This window comes from Cyprinus carpio, chromosome B16, assembly GCF_018340385.1.
Source record: "Cyprinus carpio isolate SPL01 chromosome B16, ASM1834038v1, whole genome shotgun sequence".
In the NCBI taxonomy this organism is placed as follows: Eukaryota; Metazoa; Chordata; class Actinopteri; order Cypriniformes; family Cyprinidae; genus Cyprinus; species Cyprinus carpio.
The window spans coordinates 8,867,615-8,889,750 of record NC_056612.1 but is presented as its reverse complement, the minus strand read 5'-3'; the positions used below and the strand labels follow the sequence as shown (position 1 = coordinate 8,889,750).

General features: G+C 35.9%; 2 protein-coding genes across 4 annotated transcripts; both read right to left on the bottom strand.

The window, feature by feature from the left end:
• Nucleotides 1–623: 623 nt before the first annotated feature.
• tapbpl (TAP binding protein like) lies at nucleotides 624–7,852 on the bottom strand. Of its 2 annotated transcripts, XM_042740529.1 has the most exons (10): nucleotides 7,830–7,852; nucleotides 7,626–7,732; nucleotides 7,195–7,407; nucleotides 6,820–7,098; nucleotides 4,231–4,431; nucleotides 3,986–4,153; nucleotides 2,358–2,461; nucleotides 2,050–2,278; nucleotides 1,799–1,873; nucleotides 624–1,122 (listed from the first exon to the last, which is right to left on the bottom strand). In XM_042740529.1, the coding sequence occupies exons 2-10, from the start codon at nucleotides 7,660–7,662 to the stop codon at nucleotides 1,115–1,117; spliced, it is 1,314 nt and encodes a 437-aa protein (XP_042596463.1). In that variant the 5' UTR covers nucleotides 7,663–7,732; nucleotides 7,830–7,852; the 3' UTR covers nucleotides 624–1,114. The 2 variants fall into 2 exon arrangements, with proteins under 2 accessions (XP_042596463.1, XP_042596464.1); XM_042740530.1 differs by lacking the exon at nucleotides 7,830–7,852 and having other exon boundaries at nucleotides 1,805–1,873; nucleotides 7,626–7,821.
• Nucleotides 7,853–9,574: 1,722 nt separating this feature from the next.
• Nucleotides 9,575–20,781, bottom strand: LOC109111378 (grainyhead-like protein 2 homolog). Of its 2 annotated transcripts, none has more exons than XM_042740527.1 (16): nucleotides 20,501–20,781; nucleotides 19,571–19,757; nucleotides 19,412–19,470; nucleotides 18,718–19,063; nucleotides 18,515–18,573; nucleotides 17,728–17,884; nucleotides 17,524–17,635; nucleotides 15,059–15,153; nucleotides 12,506–12,664; nucleotides 12,100–12,187; nucleotides 11,731–11,867; nucleotides 11,452–11,489; nucleotides 10,797–10,876; nucleotides 10,622–10,707; nucleotides 10,372–10,436; nucleotides 9,575–10,283 (listed from the first exon to the last, which is right to left on the bottom strand). In XM_042740527.1, exons 1-16 carry the CDS (start codon nucleotides 20,515–20,517, stop codon nucleotides 10,169–10,171), a joined length of 1,800 nt encoding a protein of 599 aa, XP_042596461.1. In that variant the 5' UTR covers nucleotides 20,518–20,781; the 3' UTR covers nucleotides 9,575–10,168. The 2 variants fall into 2 exon arrangements, with proteins under 2 accessions (XP_042596461.1, XP_018979855.1); XM_019124310.2 differs by having other exon boundaries at nucleotides 20,378–20,506.
• Between the last annotated feature and the right edge of the window lie 1,355 nt (nucleotides 20,782–22,136).

The window sequence follows — 22,136 nt, the reverse complement described above, 5'->3', positions numbered from 1 at the left end:
CGATGCCACTATGCTAGCGTTTAGCTTAGCACCATTCATTCCTTAGGAAAAATGATAACTATAATGTATGGCGGAAGAGCACTTCGCAGCACTTCGACCTCGGCACAGTAATATCATCGCTTCTGAAATCTCCTCACGTTGGTTGTATTGACGGAAGTTAGAGGGAGAGGGGGAGTTTTCAGGAGTGATGATATTACTGCGCCGAGGTCGGAGTGCTGCGAAGTGCTCTTCCGCCATACATTATAGTTATCATTTTTTATCCGCTTAGAAAATTGCCACGTTTCATTTTGTGTCACCATACTTATTGTGTAACTACTCATGTAACTATCTTTAAATTTAAATTCTAAATTCATCCCTTTTTGGATCCTAAGGAATGAATGGTGCTAAGCTAAATGCTAGCATAATGGCGCCGCCGCTAGAGGCTGGCTGCAAAAGGGAGTCAATCCCATAGACTCCCCATATTAAAATGCCTCACTTTACAGCAGAAAAAAAATGTTTACAGCCTGGTTCAAAAAGTGGTTTTGGTCTATATAGCAAATTTTGCCCTTCATGACAACTGTGAGGGGGGTGAACTCATCCGTTTAAATTATATTAAGCCTTAAAATCCTGCATAATTAAGGGCGTGGCCACTTGAGTGACAGGAGGATTGCCGCTGCTGACACTGCCGTCTAGCTAGGTGGGCGTGGCTCCAGCAACCAGCTCCCGCCTCTTTGCCCATTTTCAATTATCCGGGAGTGACGCACGGTGACGTGCTGCCAAGATGGCAACGGCCGGCTCCGGCCTCAAAAACGCTCTTCGGAAACCTACGGATGACGTCAAGGACACTATGTCCACATTTTTTCTCACAGTCTATGCTGCTGACACTATCGTCGAGCTAGGTGGGCTGCCAAGATGGCGATGGCCTGCTCTTTTTTTTTTTGAAGCATGATATGTTACACTGCACCCCATAAACACAATCAAGCCAAGAAATAAAGCAGTCAACCACCCCTTTAACTTCTATTAAACAAATGTACCATGACTGAATGAAAATAAACCCATGTGAAGACAGTGCAGACAGATGAAGTAAAAAAACGTAAGATGGCTCCTTCCAAAAATTCACGCAGAAGACTGGTCCTCAATTCTCTTAAAAGACAAAAAAAATTATAAAACAATAATCAATAATACATTTAACATTATCCCTTCACCATCTTGTGGTCTAGGGTAGTATACACTACCGTTCAATGTTTTATTTTTTTATTTTTTCTGAAGGACTCTGATCACCATAACTGCATTTATTACAGCAAAAATACAGAAAGAAATTAATAATATTGTAAAATATTATTACAATTTAAGATAATTTTTGATTGATTCAAGATCATTAAAATCATAATTGAGATTTTTTTCTTATTTTAATATATTGAAAAAGATAATTTATTTTTGTGATGGCAAAGCTTTTTTTTTTTAGCAGTCATCACTCCAGTTTTCAGTGTCTTTCAATCTAGTAAGCTGATTTGCTGCTCGAAAAAAACAAACATTTCTTATCATTATCAATGTTAGAAACAGTTAAATATGCTGCTAAATATTTTGGTGAAAACAGAATTTTTTCAGGATTCTTTGACAAATATAGTTTGAAAAGAATAACATTTATTTCAAATGTAAGTTTTCAATGTATCAATGTAAAAATCTGTACTGTCACACTTCAGTCAAAATTTAAAGCATCCTGAATAAAAGTCCTAATATCTATATAAAAAGTTGTTTGAAGGGTAATATATATAATTAGTATTATATATAGTTACATGTTTTAAAAAACTAAACTCACCTGCACCTTTGAAAGCTTGATATAAAAACACCACTGATATCGCCAACATCAAAACTATGGTCCAGAAGGCTGTTTCTGTTTAATTAAAAAGAAAAATCTTCACGAATGTTTAAATTGAACAGATTTACTAATACTACATCAAATTATTTTGCACATGAAAATTACTATTAGTTTGCTCTGTGATCAACTTTGAGTTTACATCAATCATATTTGTGAAAACATCATGGCTAACTTAATAAAAGGTCTCTCACGTGGCTCAGGTTTGTCCACAGTGAGGGTGGCATCGCTCGGTGTTTCTAGGGTGGGATGAGACACCCTACAGGTGATAACGGTCCCCGGTGGGTTTTTGTCAGGCTGTAGGGTGAGGTGAGAGGAGAGGGAATATGTTCCATCACTGTGCTGCCGATGGCTGGAGAGGGAGGATTCTTTTGACAAAGAGACAGGCTCTTCTTCAGAGGGCGCCTGGGAAAACCACTCCACCTGCAGGACACAAGCCAAGAGCCCAGCTCCAAAACAAGATCAAAATATGGTTTTGTACTTATGCTGAAAGCGAGCTGACCTGCACATCCAGAGGATAGTAGCGATGACAATGGCAGCTCAGTTTCTGGGGTGTAGTGTCCTGAAATGTCAGTTTCTCCTCAGACAGTGTGATACGAGGAGGTTCTGGGTGAAGAAATGGAATGGAATATTTCACATTTAAGGATTTGTGGATGAGAACAATTCATGGGTTTCTTCAACTTTGAGCAATTACTGTATGTCCCATGTGTGGATGTTTTATTAAAACAAACATATTTCAATTTATATGAAGCTCAAGGCATTAGAAGCTTTGGTAACACTTTAGTACACTCTCAGAAAAAAAGGTACAATAGCTGTCACTGGGGCGGTACCTTTTCAAGAAGTACACTTTTGGACCTTTTAGGTACTAATATGTACACTTTACGTACTAATATGTACCTTTAAGGTACCAATATGGACTTTTTAGGTACAAAAGTGTGCCTTTTGAAAAGGTACCGCCACCAGTGACAACTTTTGTACCTTTTTTTCTGTGAGTGTATAAGGACCAATTCTCACTTTTAACTAGTTGCTTATTAGCATCCATATTTCTAGCATATTGGCTGTTTATTAGGACTTAAAAAGCACATATTCTGCATGAACATATTCCTTATCCTACCCAATACCTAAACTTAACAACTACCTTACTAACTATTAATAATAATATAAATATGAATAATATTAGTAATTACAAGTTTATTGAGGCAAATTTCATTGTTATTTAATAGCTAGTTAATAGTGAGAACTGGACCTTAAAACAAAGTGTGACCGAAACTTTATTTATTTATTTATCTACTTTTCATATCACTTTTATGTATAGATTTCATTGTTTGTCCCTTGTCCCAGCTCCACACACTCAATATTAAACTATGGAAATCCGTCATAAAGTAGGAATTCAAAACTATGTTTAAAACTATAATAATCTAAACAAAGAATTAAGTCTTTTAAAATTTGAAATATTTTTAATTTTTAATTTTTTTGAAACGTGAGTTTGGAAAAGTTACGATGCCCCTAAAGGGACTTCATGATGGTAAAAAAAAAATATGACGAGAGGAAAAAAATATATATTTTTCAATTTTGCATTCTCTCACAAAAGTTTTGCGTTTCTCCAACAAAGTTTGCATCTTTTCACAAAAGCACTAAAATATACTTATTTGCAAGCAAATACAAAACTCAGGGATCAAAATACTTTTTTGAAGGAACGCAAAAGCATTAAAATATTTTCCTCCTATCTCATGGTCCTTTTAGGGGCTCCGTACCAAGATGATGTAAATAAGACAAAAAAAAAAAAGCACAATTATGCAAAATGTATCAAAATGAATATATGTATCAAAATAATGAAATGTGAATTTTCCACCACAGAATGCTTTTGTTACAAAATCAATGATTTAAGATATGGTGGAAATAATAATATGGTGAGACTTTCAATGACTTTCAGGAGGAAAGAATGGCAGAATTCTCCTCTGATGTACTGTGTGTCCACTACTGTTACTTGATAGATTAAATAAACTAATGAGAGTGTGAAAGTATTTCAAAAGTCTATTTTCTAAAAAGGGTCCATAGCTGAAGAAACATCTTTATACAGAATATTAAAGGGAATTTTGACCCTTCTCAGTATGCCAATGAAAGACTCACGTGTGATGTGCAGCTGCACGATCTGTTGAGTCTGAAACTCCCCAGAGCCGACAGTACAGATGTATGTGCCCTCATCTGTGACCTTTAACCTCCTCAGAGTCAGAGACGCATTACCGTCCCTCACCAGAAGATCTGGTTCAGCGCTCGTGCCTTCCCGGTCCACAAATACTGTAGTGTACAGTAATAGTGTGATATTTAACATCCAAATGTGTTTTCCTTTAAATACATGACTATTTCTTACTTACAATCTTGTCCCACATCTGCCCCTGTTTCCCTCGCTTTCATGTCAAGTATTTTACGCCCATTGCCTTTGTGTTGTATGCGCCACTCGAGTGCCACGTCCTGCCCAGGGACAGAGTTCTTCTGTCTGAAGCCACAGTCTAACAGCACATCACCCCCGATTGGAGCCACGATGGATGGGACACGCGAAAACACCACAAACACGACTGGGAAAAGAGAAGAGTGAAGGAGGAGAGAGAAATGGTCAAAATTTCATAACTTGCACAAATCATGCAAAAAGTAAGATCAGTTAAAGAAAACATACATAGCACTCCTCCATAACAAGAATCTGACTAGTGATCAGCAAAATGAAGATTTATTTTTCAAACTGATTCAAGTGTAATTTTAATTTGTTTTCTTTTATTAATGTGGAATGCTTGATTTATGTTTTTAAGCAGAATTTGGCAAACGATGTCATTTAGAAACAATTAACTATCATTTCCTTTTGTGTTATAGTGTGAATGTACATTATATAAAATCATTAGACATTTGTTCATGGGTTCTTCTGAGCCATGCAATCTAGAAGTGCAATTTTGAAATGTTTTGAAGCAAGGTTTGAAGACAAATGTTTTGTTAGGGAACACAAATGTTTTGTTAGGGAACACAAATGTTTTGTTAGAGAACACAAATGTTTTATCAGAAAACACAAATGTGTTGTCAGAAAACAAATGTTTAGTTAGATAAATGTTTTGTTAGAGAACACAAATATTTTGTTAAAGGACAAAAATGTTTTGTTAGAGAACAAATGTTTAGTTAGATAAATGTTTCGTCACAAAACACAAATATTTTGTCAGAAAACACAAATGTTTTGTCAGAGAACACAAATGTTTTGTTAAAGGACAAAAATGTTTTGTTAGAGAACAAATGTTTAGTTAGATAAATGTTTCGTCACAAAACACAAATATTTTGTCAGAAAACACAAATGTTTTGTCAGAAAACAAATATTTTGTCAGAAAACACAAATGTTTTGTCAGAAAACAAATATTTTGTCAGAAAACACAAATGTTTTGTCAGAAAACACAAATATTTTGTCAGAAAACACAAATGTTTTGTCAGAGAACACAAATGTTTTGTTAGAGAACACAAATATTTTGTCAGAAAACAAATGTTTTGTCAGAAAACCTTAATATTTTAAATAAAAAATTTTTTGTGAGAGAATACTTTTTCGAGAGAATGCAGAGTTTCTCAGAGAAGCATAATATTTTGTAAGACAGCGTAAATGTTTTACAAGAAAGGACAAAGTTTCTTGGGGGATTGCACTATTTTGCAAAAGAACACGTTTTGGGAGCGTGCAAAAAGTTCCATAGATAGATAGATAGATAAATATACAGATAGATAGATAGATAGATAGATAGATAGATAGATAGACAGACAGACAGACAGATAGATAGATATACAGACAGACAGATATATATACAGACAGATAGATAGATATATAGATAGATAGATAGATAGATAGACAGACAGACAGATATATATACAGACAGATAGATAGATAGATATACAGACAGACAGACAGATATATATACAGACAGATAGATAGATAGATATACAGATAGATAGATAGATAGACAGACAGACAGATATATATACAGACAGATAGATAGACAGATATACAGATAGATAGATAGATAGATAGATAGATAGATAGACAGACAGACAGACAGACAGACAGACAGATAGATAGATAGATAGATAGATATACAGACAGACAGATATATATACAGACAGATAGATAGATAGATATAAATAGTTAGATAGATAGATAGATAGATAGATAGATAGATAGATAGATAGACAGACAAATAGACAGACAGACAGACAGACAGACAGACAGACAGACAGATAGATAGATAGATAGATATACAGACAGACAGATATATATACAGACAGATAGATAGATAGATATTTGTATAGATTTGTAGATAGTTAGGTTGGTTGGTTGGATGGATGGATGGATGGAAGGCAGACAGACAGACAGATAGATAGATAGATAGATAGATATACAGACAGACAGATATATATACAGATAGATAGATAGATAGATAGATAGATAGATAGACAGATAGATAGATAGATAGATAGATAGATAGATAGATAGATAGACAGACAGACAGACAGACAGACAGACAGATAGGATAGATAGATAGATAGATATACAGACAGACAGATATATATACAGATAGATAGATAGATAGATAGATATACAGATAGATAGATAGATAGATAGATATACAGATAGATAGATAGATAGACAGACAGACAGACAGATAGATAGATAGATAGATATACAGACAGACAGATATATATACAGATAGATAGATAGATAGATAGATAGATATACAGATAGATAGATAGATAGATAGATAGACAGACAGACAGACAGACAGATAGATAGATATACAGACAGACAGATATATATACAGATAGATAGATAGATAGATAGATAGATAGACAGATAGATAGATAGATAGACAGATAGATAGATAGATAGATAGATAGATAGATAGATAGATAGATAGATAGATAGATAGATAGATAGATTACAAGATTACCCTCTGTCCGCAGTGTTCCTGATTGGCTGAGAGGCAGGTTCAGTTTACTCTGCATAAGCGGCTGCGTGTCAGATTGTGTCGTCTCACTGTGAAGGGTCTGCAGCACCAGAGTGAGGCTGATGCCGCCACCTTCCAGCTGAACTGAGCCGATGAAATGAGCAGGCAGGGAATCCAGCTCAGCACCGCGAGGAACATAACGGCTGATCTCACAAACCACTTCCTGTTCATTGCAATCAGCATGAAGAAGCAAGTCTGCATTAGGAACCTGAATAGATGGTACTGTGGGGTGAGAAACAACAGAGGAAGAAAGAGTTTCTAACATATATGTGTTTAATGTAGACATTTAGTTGCTGACTTTAGGTTCAGTGCACTTACACGTCAACTCAAAGATGAGATCGTCAGCGTTAGGGGTCTCAGGGGGGTTATACGGGGTCACGAGCTCTGGTGACAGACCATCATTCCCAACAAGATCCCTGAAGACCAGAGTGGAGGGAGTGCGCTTGAACATCGCCCCGCCCATCATGCCTCCCATCCCGCCCCCTTCCTCGATCAGAGAGCAGGACAGGACCACATCTGCTCCCTCCAGCCCTGTGACGAGAGAACATTCACTCAGCAGGGGGCGCCAAATCTACCAAAACCAGACTACAGAAAATAAAACCGACAGCAAAAAGACCATTCTGACCCATCAATTGATTTGAACGACGTGAAACATTACATTCTTATTACATAAATTCATATAAAATCCGATTATGCAAGCAACTCGGCTGAAAACAATATAAGGGCACGAATAAATATCCAAAACTCACCACAGACCAACGAAAGGAAGACGAGGATTGTAAACATCACCGAACAGCTCCTGACAAGATAGCTAATGATTTTGCTAGATGTCGCTTATAATCTGTATCTGCGTAACCTACATTAAATCAGGAAAAACGCATTTTAAGACAAGGCAGCTCTCTGCTAAGCTAACATGGAAACTCGAATCGTGATATATTCAATATGTGATATACCTATACTTTCACTTTTGTTCAGAGTTCCTCCTTATGGGTAAATTCAAAATAAGAGTGAAGTTTTCCGTTCGGTTGCGATCGAAAGTGTGGTATTTTTTGTTTAATATTATTATTATTTTTATATGAGACATTTTGTCCATACCCAAATCAAAGGCTGGAAATCTGTGCGATGGAGAAAAATGCAACAATCCTGCTCTTCAGTAATATCTGTTTTACCAATGTATCGATTCCTTGCAGGACGATGCATTGTACTTACCCTTAAGAAAACAAAACATGGTTACTACAGTTAAACCATGGTAACCACAAATGAATGGTTTTGCTACCATAGTTTAACCATGATATTTGAAGTATAACTGTGGTTATACAAATGGTAATTAGTTACTACACCAAAAACATGGATACTACAATTTTATTATAGCCATATCAAACCATGGTTAATTTTCATAAGGGAAGGTATGACGTGTACAATGGTTAAACATTTTAAAACAAAACTATGTTTGTGCAGAGTTAGTTGCACATTTTTAATTTTCAGGGTGGGTTTATGAAATTATAAATGTGATGGCTGCTAAAAAGCTATTGAGCATTTTATTGTTGTCCAGAAAAAAAGAAAGAAAGAAAAAAAAGATTCCTGGTCAGATAAATGTGTTAAAAAAAAAAAAAAAAAAATACCTTCCAGATTAGCCAGGACTCAAAAAGAGGAAGCTAACAGCGTTTGTTGTTGTGTTTCGGAATTGCATAAGCTCTTGGTCAAGGTATATGACCTGTTTAAGCGCTTGTCAGATGCAGCTTAAAGGTTTTAATATTCATATTGTTTCTGATTGGGGAACACTAACACAGCACTGTAACAGAAATCAGAATGAATAAGCAGTTATGAGACTCAAAGCCAGCAAATTCCCCTAGGGTTATGTATAGACTGAGAGAGAAACACCTGTGCCTGCATAATTATACACACACCTAAAGCCTGGGAAACAAACAGAGTCAGAGGGTGTGTTGCATATTAAGATGTGAAATCAATTGTGTTTTTAAATTCAGTTTTCTGAAAATCAGAGACAGTGGATCATTAACATAAAACCGCTATTTAGCAAAAGCAGGGATATATAAATATTTCATGCAAATTTCATACAAATAATAAAACAGCTAATAGAACGTTCTAAAATAACCATTTACAAGACAAATTAAGCTGGCAGCAGTTTAATGATACATGCACAATATAAAAGTTTAAAAGTTAAGATTTTTAAATGTTTTTGAAAGAAGGCTCATCAAGGCTGCACTTATTTGATCAAAAATACAGTTAAATTGCAATATTTCAAAATATTATTACAATAACTGTCTATTTTAATTATTTTAAAACAATTTATTTCAGTGATGGTGAGGCTGAATTTTCAGCATAACTTCAGAAATCATTCTAATATGCTGATTTGCTGCTCAAGAAATATTTTTTATTAGAATCTTGAAAACAGTTGTTAATATTACTGCTTAATATTTTGTGCAAACATTTTCTGGACTATTTGAAGAATATAAAGTCGTTTGTAATAAGGCAAAAATATTTACTAAATTTAATAAATCATGTCTTAAAAAAAAGAATTTTGGAATGGAAGTGTGCATATAATGGATTATAGTTTGTGTGAAGGTCGAACATCCAGTTTTCCCCTTGCTGCAGGTTTTAAAAGTGACTAAAACTTTTACTGGTTATACAACAGTTTCCCAAATGAATGCATGTGAAGAATATTCAAAATCCAAGAAGATTCTTTGGACTTGGTTTATTCAATTGATAAAATAACACCATAAAAAATATTTACAAGGTATGTTATTTTTTTTATAAAGACATCAAAACATCAAGATACAACACAGAGGAAAATGTGTAAACTATACATTCATGTAACACACAAGGTAAAGAGTACAGTGTAGCATTTGGGCCATTCATCACTGTATGCTATTTGTTGTGCATACTACAACATAAAATGTCTTCATAGAATAAGAGTATCTATAGAGATCTCTTATGTTCAAATATTATGCAAGAATTGATAAAGGAAAGGACTGAATGCATGCAAAAATCTGGCACTTTTTTTAAGGGCTTCACACTGTTTGCCTCAAGGGGGAGACAGCACATCAAAGGGAAAAAAAGCCATAAAACTTGATTGGCATATTATAGTGCTTTGGAAGAGCATTTTATGTGTTCATCTCGTTCCATCATAAAGTTTATTTCAACGAGTCCACGCGTTTTCCTCTTCTAATACAGAGCTCATAAGAACCAGACAGATGCACAGAATGACTTGTGTGCTGCTTCAGGGTAACAAAAGTCCTCCCAGTAGAAGCGTGTGTTATTGTGGCAATGATATTTAAATTTCAGTAAGAGTCACCCGGAAACAGTCCGCTTGATTGTCAATGGAAAGGATGAATGTGTCCTCGTTGCAGTAGTGCTCAATAATGTTGTCATCCATGTTGACCAGAATACTAATGTTTGAATGAAAATGATATTTGAGTTCAAAATAATTTAATACTAATCATTATATAAATAGTCTTTTTAGCATTGTTTACTCACCCTTTCTTGCTTTTCTTATAGATTTTAGTCATTTTCTCCACAGGAATAGAATATTTGCCTGATATCTACGAAAAAAAAGAGAGACCTTAATCCAAACGGCAGCTTAAGCAGAAAATCTTCTGACAAGCTTCAGCTTATTTGTTGTATTCCATGCAAAGTAATCTAATCTGCTACTAAATGCAGTTTAAAAACCTATTCACCCCTGCCTGTTAAGAATCAAAGTGTACAGCCCATGTGCTGTACTACTTACTGCCTCAAGCAAACTTTTCAGTGTTGGCGACCTTAGCATCAGTGCATCAAAAACCTCATCAGTTTCTCTTCTTACGTACAGCAGGACTGCAGGGAAATATCATTAAGAATTCGTACAGAAGAATGGGACATATTCTGTTGACTTGTAGATTTCACACATATGCAGTAAATCATACCTCTCCTTTCCTCTCTGCTGTATTTGGCAGGTGGAGAAATATCTTCCTCTGAAGACCGGAATGGTCTTTTCATGGCCACACTGCATGAGAAACAGATAAAGTTTATGATTATAATAATGCCTTTCAATGCTACAGTTAGACTGCAAGAAGCAGACGCAATGCATATGAAACACACTGGATTGATTCTACTGGTCTGATGCTTGCTGGACTTTCAAAGACATTTCTCCTCTGAGATGTATTTTTAGGAATGAATTAATACAGATAGACATTATAACACAAAATAGCCAATAAACGGCTCATAATAAAACTACATTATTTTCTCTACATAAATAACAAATAAAACACTAATCAACTAAAATCAGTCATTAAGCAAACTTAGGCTTCACAACATTATAATGTACAATGTGAAAAGTGATATTCTTGTTGAAGTTTGCTAAAGATTAAACTCAAAAGTGCTATTAAATATAGTTTTTATGTTACATTTATTTTAATTGAGTGTTGGATGATGGCAAATGCAATCTTTAAATAAAAGTAGGGAAAATAGACAATTAAAATAGAACCATAACCATTATTATAAAGCCATATCTTGCATCCCTTAATACCAATAGTAATTCTATTATAATTAAAGCAGGACATTCTTAGTAAATGCACTAACCCATCACTCTCCATTTCCTCAACACCAAAACTGAACACCTATTAAACAAAGAATAACAAAAGATTATAGAGACTTAAAACTGCACATGCCTTCACAATATGTTCAGAAGTACAAGCAGCGACTTTTGATAATTCAGTTAGAGAGAGATTACCTCCATTTGAATAATTTAAGTCACTACAATCTAGTCATTACTAAGAGCCTACGCCTTAATAATTAGTTCTGATCAATTTAGCACTGAAACAACTTCAGTGTCACATTGAGCACTGCATTCATCCTCACCTGACCGGCTCTCTGGAGGTTGTTCAAATGGACATCGGGTATGAAGAGGACAGGCTGGGACTCCAGGTCTGTCATAGTTTTGAAGAGCGTAATATCTGGCCTCTTTTGAGCTAAAGTGGCAAAACTTCCCCTCTTACCTAATAGAGTGAAAGAAAACAAACGACTCAAGTAAAAATCAGCAAGCTGACGCAGAGAAACACACAAAGTCATGTTTCATAGAAGACATGGTCATAGTCAAAACCTGTAATGCACAATTGTTTTTATTCATGCCTATGTGCATTTTATCCATGATCAGAGTAAAAAGATACGTGATAGATAATGACAATATATTATATAAACAAATGTATGGATGATTGACAAAAGTCTCACCATCATGACCCTGGTTGCCAACAGCCTGACCTTTGACCTTTTTCCGAAGCTGCTTTTTCTCCTCATCACGAATTTTTCGCTCAGCTCCCTGTACAGAAGAGATGTTTGTGTGATCATACTGGCTATTGTTGTTACACAGATAAAAATGTATGGAAAGGACAGCAGCATTGACCAAATAGCAATAGTCATTAAGTTTAGTATATAAAGTAGTTAGTTCCAGTAACAAACGAATTGCAATACAAAAATAATTACACTTCATGAAGGTCAAATCATTACAGCTATTACAAGAAATGGCAATGGCAGACAGAAAATGTCCACCGTTAACTGTAAAACTTATTGTATAACTAGGTCCTTGACTTAAATGGAGGTGTCTGACCCAAAACAATCACACGGACGCAGCACCAACCTTGTCACAGAAGACCTTGATCTGTGAGTAGGCTCTGTGAATGGGTCTGTTACTCCTGTTGTTGTAACTGTACGTGTCAATCTGGATCATCAGTGGAAGACCTTTGACTCCCTTCTGTGAGGAGAAATCGGTGCTCAGACAGTTCACCGTAATGAAAACCTGGAAAAAAAACACAAGATGCTTACAAAAATCAGCTTGACAAAACATGTATTTCTGAGCTTGGAAAAGGTCAAGTATGGCCAGGCAATCGTGTCTTATTATCTTATGACAAAAGAGCCAGAGGCAGTTTTTCCACTTAAGCTGCTCAGCTATAAAGGGAATGTTCTTGCAGAATTTAAAACTAGAAAAAAAAGAATCACAGTGAGGGGCCATTCACACAGAACCCATTTTTGAACTAGAAAACAGTACTATAAAGCCCCGTTCACACCAAGAACGATAACTATAAAGATAACGATATTAGCGTCCACACCAGCGAACGATATCATCTGTTTATTCTAAGTGCATGTGAGAATGATTTTAGAACTATATCTTTATTGTTATCTTTATAGTTATCATGCTTGGTGTGAATGGCCATTAAAGGGATACTTCACCTCAAAATGAAAATTTTGTCATTAATCACTTAACCCCATGTTGTTCCAAACCTGTAAAAGCTCCGTTCATCTTCGGAACACAATTTAAGATATTTTGGATGAAAACCGGGAGGCCTGTGACTGTCCCATAGACTGCCAAGTAAATAACAGTGTCAAGGTCCAGAAAAGGTATGAAAGTCATCGTCAGAATACTCATCAGACGTGCAATCTGGGTTATATGAAGCGACGGGAACACTTTTGTATTCAACAATGTAGAATAAGGCATTAATATGTGCTTAATTAGTACTAATAAATGGCTAATATTCTAGTAATATGCATGCTTATAGGCAACTGGTTAAGAGACACTAAAATAAAGTGTTAAATCTAGAAAACAGCACACTAATGGACCCGCAAGTTAAAATAAGTTTAACTCAAAAAAAAAATTCAAGACTTTGCTTTTCCTCATTCCACTGCCTTGCATCACTTGTTTTTGTCAATCTGTATTTTTAAAATTTATTTTGAAAGAAGTTCTAGTCAAATATGTTCATCATGCACATTTTTATTTATTTTCTTTTAATAAAAACAATAAAAAGCAGCTGTGTCAATCAACCTTAAACTTTTTTTTTTTTTTAACTTAACACTGTGCTTTTATAATGAGGCACAAGATGCTTATAAAAGCTGCAAAAATGTGCTGCAATGCTCCAATACTACCATCATTGTTTCAACCAGTGGCGTACTATTCAAGAGAGGTGTTTCAATCTGTTCGACCAATGGCAGACACAGGGAGCGTTCAGGAAACATGTCTGAAAATCATTATTTTTGCAATTCTGTTTGCTAGTGGTGATAAGAGGTGGTAGTGAAATGTGAAACCTTTACAGACTTTGATTAATAGACTATTCCTGAATAAAAAGCTATTACTGGATCGCCTCCCAGACTTTAGCGAAATGGTGAATAAAGCTCACACCTTTTTAGCACTATTCTATCTTTCACCTCAAAATCACCCACCCAGCTTCTGTGTAGACTAGAGAACTTTAATAGTGAATAATACATCTTCTGCGTTGAATGTTCACAATCTTAAAATCTCTAAATAAAAACCACACAACCACTCTATCATTGAGTGGCTGTCTGCGGTTTATTCAAATAATAAGCAAAAACTAAATTGATTTGAAATATTCCCAACTGTAACCTGTCTTGTGCCAATATATCAAGAGACACTGGAAAAACGACTGTTGAAAGATGAAAGGTAGCGAATCTTTCAGCCCGAGGTGAAAATAGTTTCCCACTGACGGCCTCCCGTGCTTTCATGTCTGTGCCTGTAGCTGTTGTTTCATAGAGGAGCTTGTTGTTCGATGTTATGAGAACCACTTGCGTTCTCAGGGCCACGTGATCAATTCTGACAGGAATCAGTTAGCAACTGCGTACACGGACAAATCTTTCACAACAGATCTCTCTAGTGTGGGCTCTGGCTTTCTGTGTGCATGTGGGTGCATGTGAGCAAATACAAAGGAACTCTGAAATCTTCCACATTATCAAATCATCATCAGTTGGCTCTAAAAATTGAAGGGATGTTAATGTTTATATTTCTGCAACCCTTTATTAAAAATACTCAGGAATCACTATATCTTTTATATGCATTTTCTGAATTAGGAAACTGCATAAAATGATTTCCAGAGGTAGGGAATTTGCTGTTAAGTTTTCCACTGGCTATTACAATGACACATCAGGCTACTTCAAAAGCCTAGTTTTAAAGACAAATATTGACCATGAGCACTCCTCCCTCAAGTGTGCACTTAAAGTAAGCTTGTTAAGTATTTGAACTAAGAAGGAGAAATCCTCCTGACAGTGAATAGGATGCTGCAGGGAAGAGGAGGAGAAGTGAGCTGTAATGTCTCCTCAGGCTCAATGGCTGTTATCAGACAACTTCAGCTCGACCTGCACACAGCAAACTGAAGATTCCAGTAACAACTCCAAGCTGAAGCCTCACCTTTGCCTCTTCATTGACGTCCCAGGTGAAGGACACAGCATTGTAAGCGATTTCTTCGATGTTGCCAATGGTGCTGAAGCTCTCTTTATAGTCAGCTGAAGGGTGAAACATGACATTAGTTATCATTTGTAATTTTATAAGCAACTGACAATTTCTGGCATTATTGGAATATTTTCTTTAAGACCTTAACAGTTGTATGGATTAAATGTCTGAGGCCACACAGAAAATCTGAGATTTAAGATTATTATTTAGATGTTAAATGTATTAAACTGAATAAATTAAATGAATTAGAATTATTTTAAGGTCTAATTCTCGCTATTAAGAAACCGTTAAACACGCCTCATTAAACTCCTTATTTGCTGCTTATTAATAGGTAGTTCAGTTAAGTTTAGGTATTGGGTAGGATTAGGGATGTAGAATATGTGCTTTATAAGTACTAATAAACAGCCAATATGTTAATAATAGGCATGCTAATAAGCAACTTGTTAATAGTGAAAATTGGTCCCTATACTAAAGTGTTACCAATAAAACAGTAGTAAACAATAGAAAAAAAAAAAAATTATATATATATATATATATATATATATATATATATATATATATATATATATATATATATATATATATATATATATATATATATATATATATATATTTGACTACATTAAAAAATTTTACAATTTAAGGTCTTATTTAGATAAATAAAATAAACTGCATATATTCAAAATATTTTACTTTGAAAAGTAAAATCTGGGATCCCACATGCAAAATCTGTTATTTTTATTCTAAGATCTTATTTAGATAAATAAAAAACTAAAATACGATAAGTTGAATACAGTAAAAAATTTATCCAATCAAATTTAGATTTAAACTCTTAAACTATCTAATCACGAATTGTATTCATTTTCTTTACTTATTTTGAATATTTTAAATTATATGCAAAAAGAAATAACAAATATTTAAGTTCCTACGTTATTTTTAGTCTCTAATCAAGTTTGTGACTTTTTTGATTCTCGAATCATGCTGGATAACACGATCATCAGGTTTTGCCAGCTCAGGTACTGCTCTTGATAAAGCAAAGGCTGGACATACCAAATACTGAGACGCTGTCAAATTCATGTCAATTTGTCATTCAAATTGTTATGCTGATAATATTCGTTGTAAAATGCTACATTTTTGCTACACAAGACCTTACACCCCACTGTATTTTCAAACAACATGAAGATAGCATAAATGTGAGAAAGAGATCATTTGCTTGTTTTGCCCTGAGTAAATATGTATATAATATGCAAAGCCGCAATCAAATTTGAGCACTTCAGTTTATATTCAGTCATTTAAAAATTCAAAATTCAAAATTCAAAAAAAAAAAAAAAAAACCCACAACGGGACGCATTCTGACCTCAGACGCAGGCGTTCTGTTACACGCTTCACGTCTATGACACAGTGCCTGCCTGCTGTGTAAATACAACACCACTTAAATGTATGGCAGATGTTACTCAAGCCTCCCATTTACAAAAGAGCAGGACCCTTTCCCAAGCCCCCGCTTGTCTGAGGATTCTGCCTCCCCCCAAACGGTTAACGCTCCTATTCAAATCCTGATCTTCTGCCTCAGGCACTATGAAAAATCCCTGGATACTGTTATTCAAATCAGGACAACATCAGGATCAGCAGATCGGGTTTCGGTCTTCCAAAATCATGCCCAAACCACGTCAGGCTGCCAGCTGCCACAGAGAAGACCATCGCAGTGCCCCTCAGGTGACAAAACCCCCCTTTAACCTGACCCCTCATTGTCCTTATGGTTCCCAACTGGGAGTTATGATGGAAGACTTTGCCCTAAGCATTGTACTAAAGTTGCAGACCCTTTTTTAGGATATACCTCAAATAAAACAAATGAGGAACCAGGGAGAAAAAAGATGAACAAAAGGAAGGGAATTCAGTTATCCGGTGTCCCAGGGATACAGACGCAGAGCATAAAAGAGGTGGAAAAGACATATAATAACAGAGTCACACAAACAAAAACACACTGGTTAGGTGTAAGTGTTAAGGTACTGTAATGTTAACCATTGTTCGGTTTTTGTGGGTAAATTCCAAAATTAAACTCTTTCTTACTCAGTATTTTTGCCTTGTTTTCCAGTACAAATATCTGAGCATTCTTAAATTAAGAGGCAAACTTGATATTATAAAATGTCAAATCGATTAATCATGATTAATCGCATCCAAAATAAAACTTTGTATTAACATAATATATTTGTGTATATTTTTAAGTATATATAAATACACATACACACATATATTATGTAAACATAAACCTTTATTTTGGATGCAATTAATCACAATTAATCGTTTAGACAGCACTTTGAAAGTGAATGTTTGAATGTGCTTTACCTGAAAAATGTGGCAAGAATTTTGCTAATGTGCACCTTTCAGACATATGTAAAAGATATATACATAAAGCAGATGCCCACCTATGTCAAGGACTCTCTGTTTGGCCGTGTGCTGACGGGTGTGCCAATAGTTCCAGTGCTTTAGCTGCTCATCTCGATATTTCTCCTGTCCAAACACCACCATCACTACACTCTGAGAGAGACAGTTGTGTTACAATGATTCTGGTCCTTTATTGGTTATATTACAGAGTTAAGAGTGGTTGTCATGGTAACAGCAACACTCACCCGCACTTTACTGATGGGATGTCGATGGCCCTTGTTGGCCCTGGTCTCACTGAGAGTGATGCCGTAGAACTGGCCCTTGTTCAGATAGATCATCGGCCCCTCACCGGCCTTCTCACGGACCGAGCGGCTCGCTTCTATACTGTACTGGAACATGTCTCTAGGAGTGGACAGAAAAACAGTTGTGTGAATGAAAATCATCAGAGAAAGAAAAACACTTTGTTTGTCCACACTTGTGAAAAATAAAACCCAGCTATTCCAGTCTATATATAGTCTAACATTCAACTATGATTTTGGCAACCATGCCATATAGTTCACATTCTTCATCAAGAAAAGGGATGCACAATATATTGGCATACTAGGGCAAATAATAAGTGACTTTTAATGTTATCGGTATCAGAGTAGTATAGAAGGCAAGATATTTAAGGCAAAAAAGCACAGCAAATTTACTAGAGGATTCAATAATACAAGAAAGTCCACAGCAGAACAGTTTCTGTATTTGAGTTTTTGTACAAATGCTAATAATTAATCTATTATTGTGCAGAACATTTTAAAATCTGGATGTTTTTAAAGTCTCTGCTCATAATTTGAGGCATCTAATACAAAGCATTTAGACAGAGCTTGATTTCCAGATTATTGTGATTCAGATGTACTTCTGTAGAAAACTTTAAAAACTAGAGGTAATTTAAGTGTAGAATTCCTGTAGTCACTATGCACTGCACTGTTTTTCGAAAACATTTAATAAAACTTTTGAATGTTAGCGTAAATAAATATCAAGGGTTGTACTTACATCCCTGAATGCTCCTGGGAGAAATCGTCTGCCCCTAGTGTGGTGGGCACCCTGTACTTCTGTAAAAAACAGTATATGACTGAAGTATAAACTTACTAAAGAAACAAATTAGTCTAAATTGCTTTACGTTTACATATATTCTCGATGTTTAATGATGAGTGACTGACGTAAACAGACATGTTTTTAACTGACAGAAAGCTCACCATAGTCTCCTCAGGGTAGGAGTCCTCAAAGGTGCTATCTGGTGTGCTGCACTGTTCGTCCTTCATGTATCCGTCGTGGCTGACGCTCACTGGATCCTGTAAAGGCTGATGGTAGGTCATGCGCTGGTACTGAATCCCCTGCTGCTGGTGATGGTTGGAGAATGCCTGAGAGTAAACGTCAGCCTTCACAGTGGCCACGACACCCTCCTCAGCTGGCACTGGACCGAACAGGTCTTGTTTATTTTCTGCACTGTGCACATCAGTATTCAAGGACAGGTTGACAGGAAGTGACTTCAGGACCTGGATACGATTCTCTGCGGACTCAAGGCCATCTTGACCGATCCGACTGAAAGAAAGTAGTTATCAAATGGGTTATTATATCCAATTGGTACATGGACATTCATTCATCCATTAATTCCTTGGAAATAAAGTTAAAAGTTAAAAAAAGTTAATTTATGGCCTAAAATGAAGAAATGTTTAAGATTCTACATTCACAAATAAGCATCAATCATGCTGGATAACATGTATCACGAATATGTTCTTAAGTTTATGTAATTCTTCAGTTCAAACTCAAATTGTTATGCTTTTAATTTGCAATTAAAAATTAAATGTATTCATTTAGAAAAATGGAACAGATACATTTTATTCTCAAGTGGTCTCAGACTTTTGGACCTCATTTGCATGTTGGACTGACCTCTTTTCATGATCTTCTGGAAGTTTGGGTACTGGTAATAGCCTCTTCTCTTTAGGAACCTAAAGGAAAAGAAATGGAATAATGTTCTAGCAATACGATTTCAAGTACACCACAGGCACATTAATTTTCTTCTTAAGTGTGTCACAGATGATTTCTGACCTTATAGTAATCATAAAGGATTCCCAGGGCAGCCACACTGTCCTCATCTCCATTAATGCTCATCATGGCCTTGGTAGCAGCAGTCAATGGATTCTCCAAGTAAGATTTCCATGCCTCATCTTCACTTGTGAAGGCACGGCGTGATGGAATATTCATCTCATTAGGGACCACCACTACCAGACGCTTACTGAAAATATTAATGAAAGTTAATATAAATTTGTATATAGTAAAAATAATCTATTAAAAAATGTGTGGACAGCAGGCTTGATCCCAATAATACCATCTCTCTCTATACCTTAGGGTTCATGAAGTTTACAGAGGGTTGGAGCATACAACTGATATTCCCAGCACTATCTTTTTACATTTTCCACACAATTGCTTTTTTTCGGTGGGACAATGGACTATATCCTGCTGGATATTGATACTACAGTGAGGAAGGGTTGCATGGGAGGGGCTGTACAAGGATGTTAGCGAATATAAGCCACCTGCCCAGGCCCACCGTTACAGATGTACTACACCAAACAAAAACAAGCCATAAGAGGAAACGGTAAAGAAAAAAAGCAATCTGACACACTTGTTTTTAGATGTTGCAGTTGACTGTATAGTATGTAGTGTAGAAACCCTTATACTGTTGATCATCTAAATAAATATTTTAGGAAAAAAATGAATAAAACATTAGCAATTATAGTAAAATACAGTGGCGTTCCACAAGGTTCTATTCTAGGACCTCTTCTCTTTTCTTTTTATGCTACCTAGTGGTAGTGTAATAAAGAACCATGGGATCAAAGCATGCTGAAACATATTTACCTGCTGCGATGACATCACATATAAAGATAAACGCCATGAAGTTCCAAACAACTTGTTGCTATATAACTGACTTAAGTTTACCGTTTCTTATAAACCGCGTTAGTGTTTACATTGGCGACTTACTTCTCCTCCTGAGCCATGTGCACTGCTGGGCTCCCACAGTGAAACTGGACTTTCAGGTCGGTGAAGATGCGGCAGGTGAGTCGCAGGGAACGGCTGAAAGAAAACTCGGACTACAGGTCAAACAACTTCTCGCATCCGACACTCATCACAGCATCCTCCGTCTGTTCCGCACAAAGGAGAGCAGCCAAACATTCAGGATCAAGCGGAAAATTGTGTTAATTCTGGGAAGTCTCAAGGTGACTGTTATTGTGAGCAAGCAAAGTTGCGCTCTCATTACCTGAAGGAGGGGACGAGCCAGCCAATCCCCGCGCAGCTGCTTTGATTCGGCGACGGCGATTGGCCGTAAAGCAAAAAGAAGGCGTGGCAGCCACCTGCACTCATATACTGTTAAAACATGCATCTGAAATAGAGACTCACATTCTGTTCGTGGGAGTTTTTCATTGATTGCGCAAAGAGGTATTACTCGAGAGGCGTGTTTTATGGGAAATATTTAAATACTGATTAATCTCTAAATAACCTAGATATAAATCTCAAAATCTAAAGTTTTTTCTTAGATAAAAGACTTTTTGTTTATTTAAAAGAAATGATTGGAGAAGCTAAGTGAGGTATTGAGGAGCAAGATATTTAGGTCTGAATATATTACTGCAGCTGGCAGAGCAGTTCATATTAATTATGACTTTTGTTTCCATTTTCTTGTTGGGAAAGGGAATGTTTGTTCACTTTTAGCCATCTGTCTGAGCCTATCCAAATACAGGTAGCCTATTGTTGACTAGCAGACTTCTATTTGTTTGTTAGGGCTGCAAATAAAAGTGTCTGTTAAACTAACAGGTGTGGCTCTATTTTAAAAGCTTCAAATGTGCTCTTTCTTTGCTTGCATCTGGGATTTGGCCAGCCTGGGATGAGCTCCTGTACCAGTTGTGCTTTTAATAAGCAGACCAGTAAAACAAACCCTACGACAATTTCTTTTTCTATTTTTTTTTTTTTTTTTTTTTAAGAACTTCTCATAATTTCAGTGGCTGCTAAGGTGTACGTGACAGATCAGAGATGAAGATGGCAGGCTTCAACAAGACTATTGATCGGTCAGGTGAAATCTGCTAATGACCTGTAGTTATCAGTCATGGGAACAGAAACTGACACCTGAGTGCAGAAAAATAATATTTCATAATTTGCTCCAGCATAAAGACTAACAGAGACAGAGGTGTATAAATACACATTATCAGTCTGTATTTGTAATTGTAATTTGCTTGTCTTGTTCTGTCATGAATAAAAATAAAAATTAAAAATAAAAAACAAAACCATTCAGTTCTACTTGACTCACATCCTTGTCAGACTTCATGGGACATTTCACAAGAGGTGTGGCATGCCTGAGTACTCAAAAGAAAAATAACCTGTTTTGACCAGGAGAAGGGCTTCAGCTTCTACCCGTCTGACAGGTAACGATTCTGCATCGTTAGCAGAATGTGACAGTAGTTTATAGACAACACACACACACACTGAATTGAGACATTTTACCAGTTGTACCAGTCCAATAAAGGCTCAGAACTCTGAAAAAAAAGTTGTCCTTTGACAACTTAAATTTTCTCATGTTTGGTGTCTAGTATTACTAGACAATTAAAATTCAAAAAGAAAATCTTGC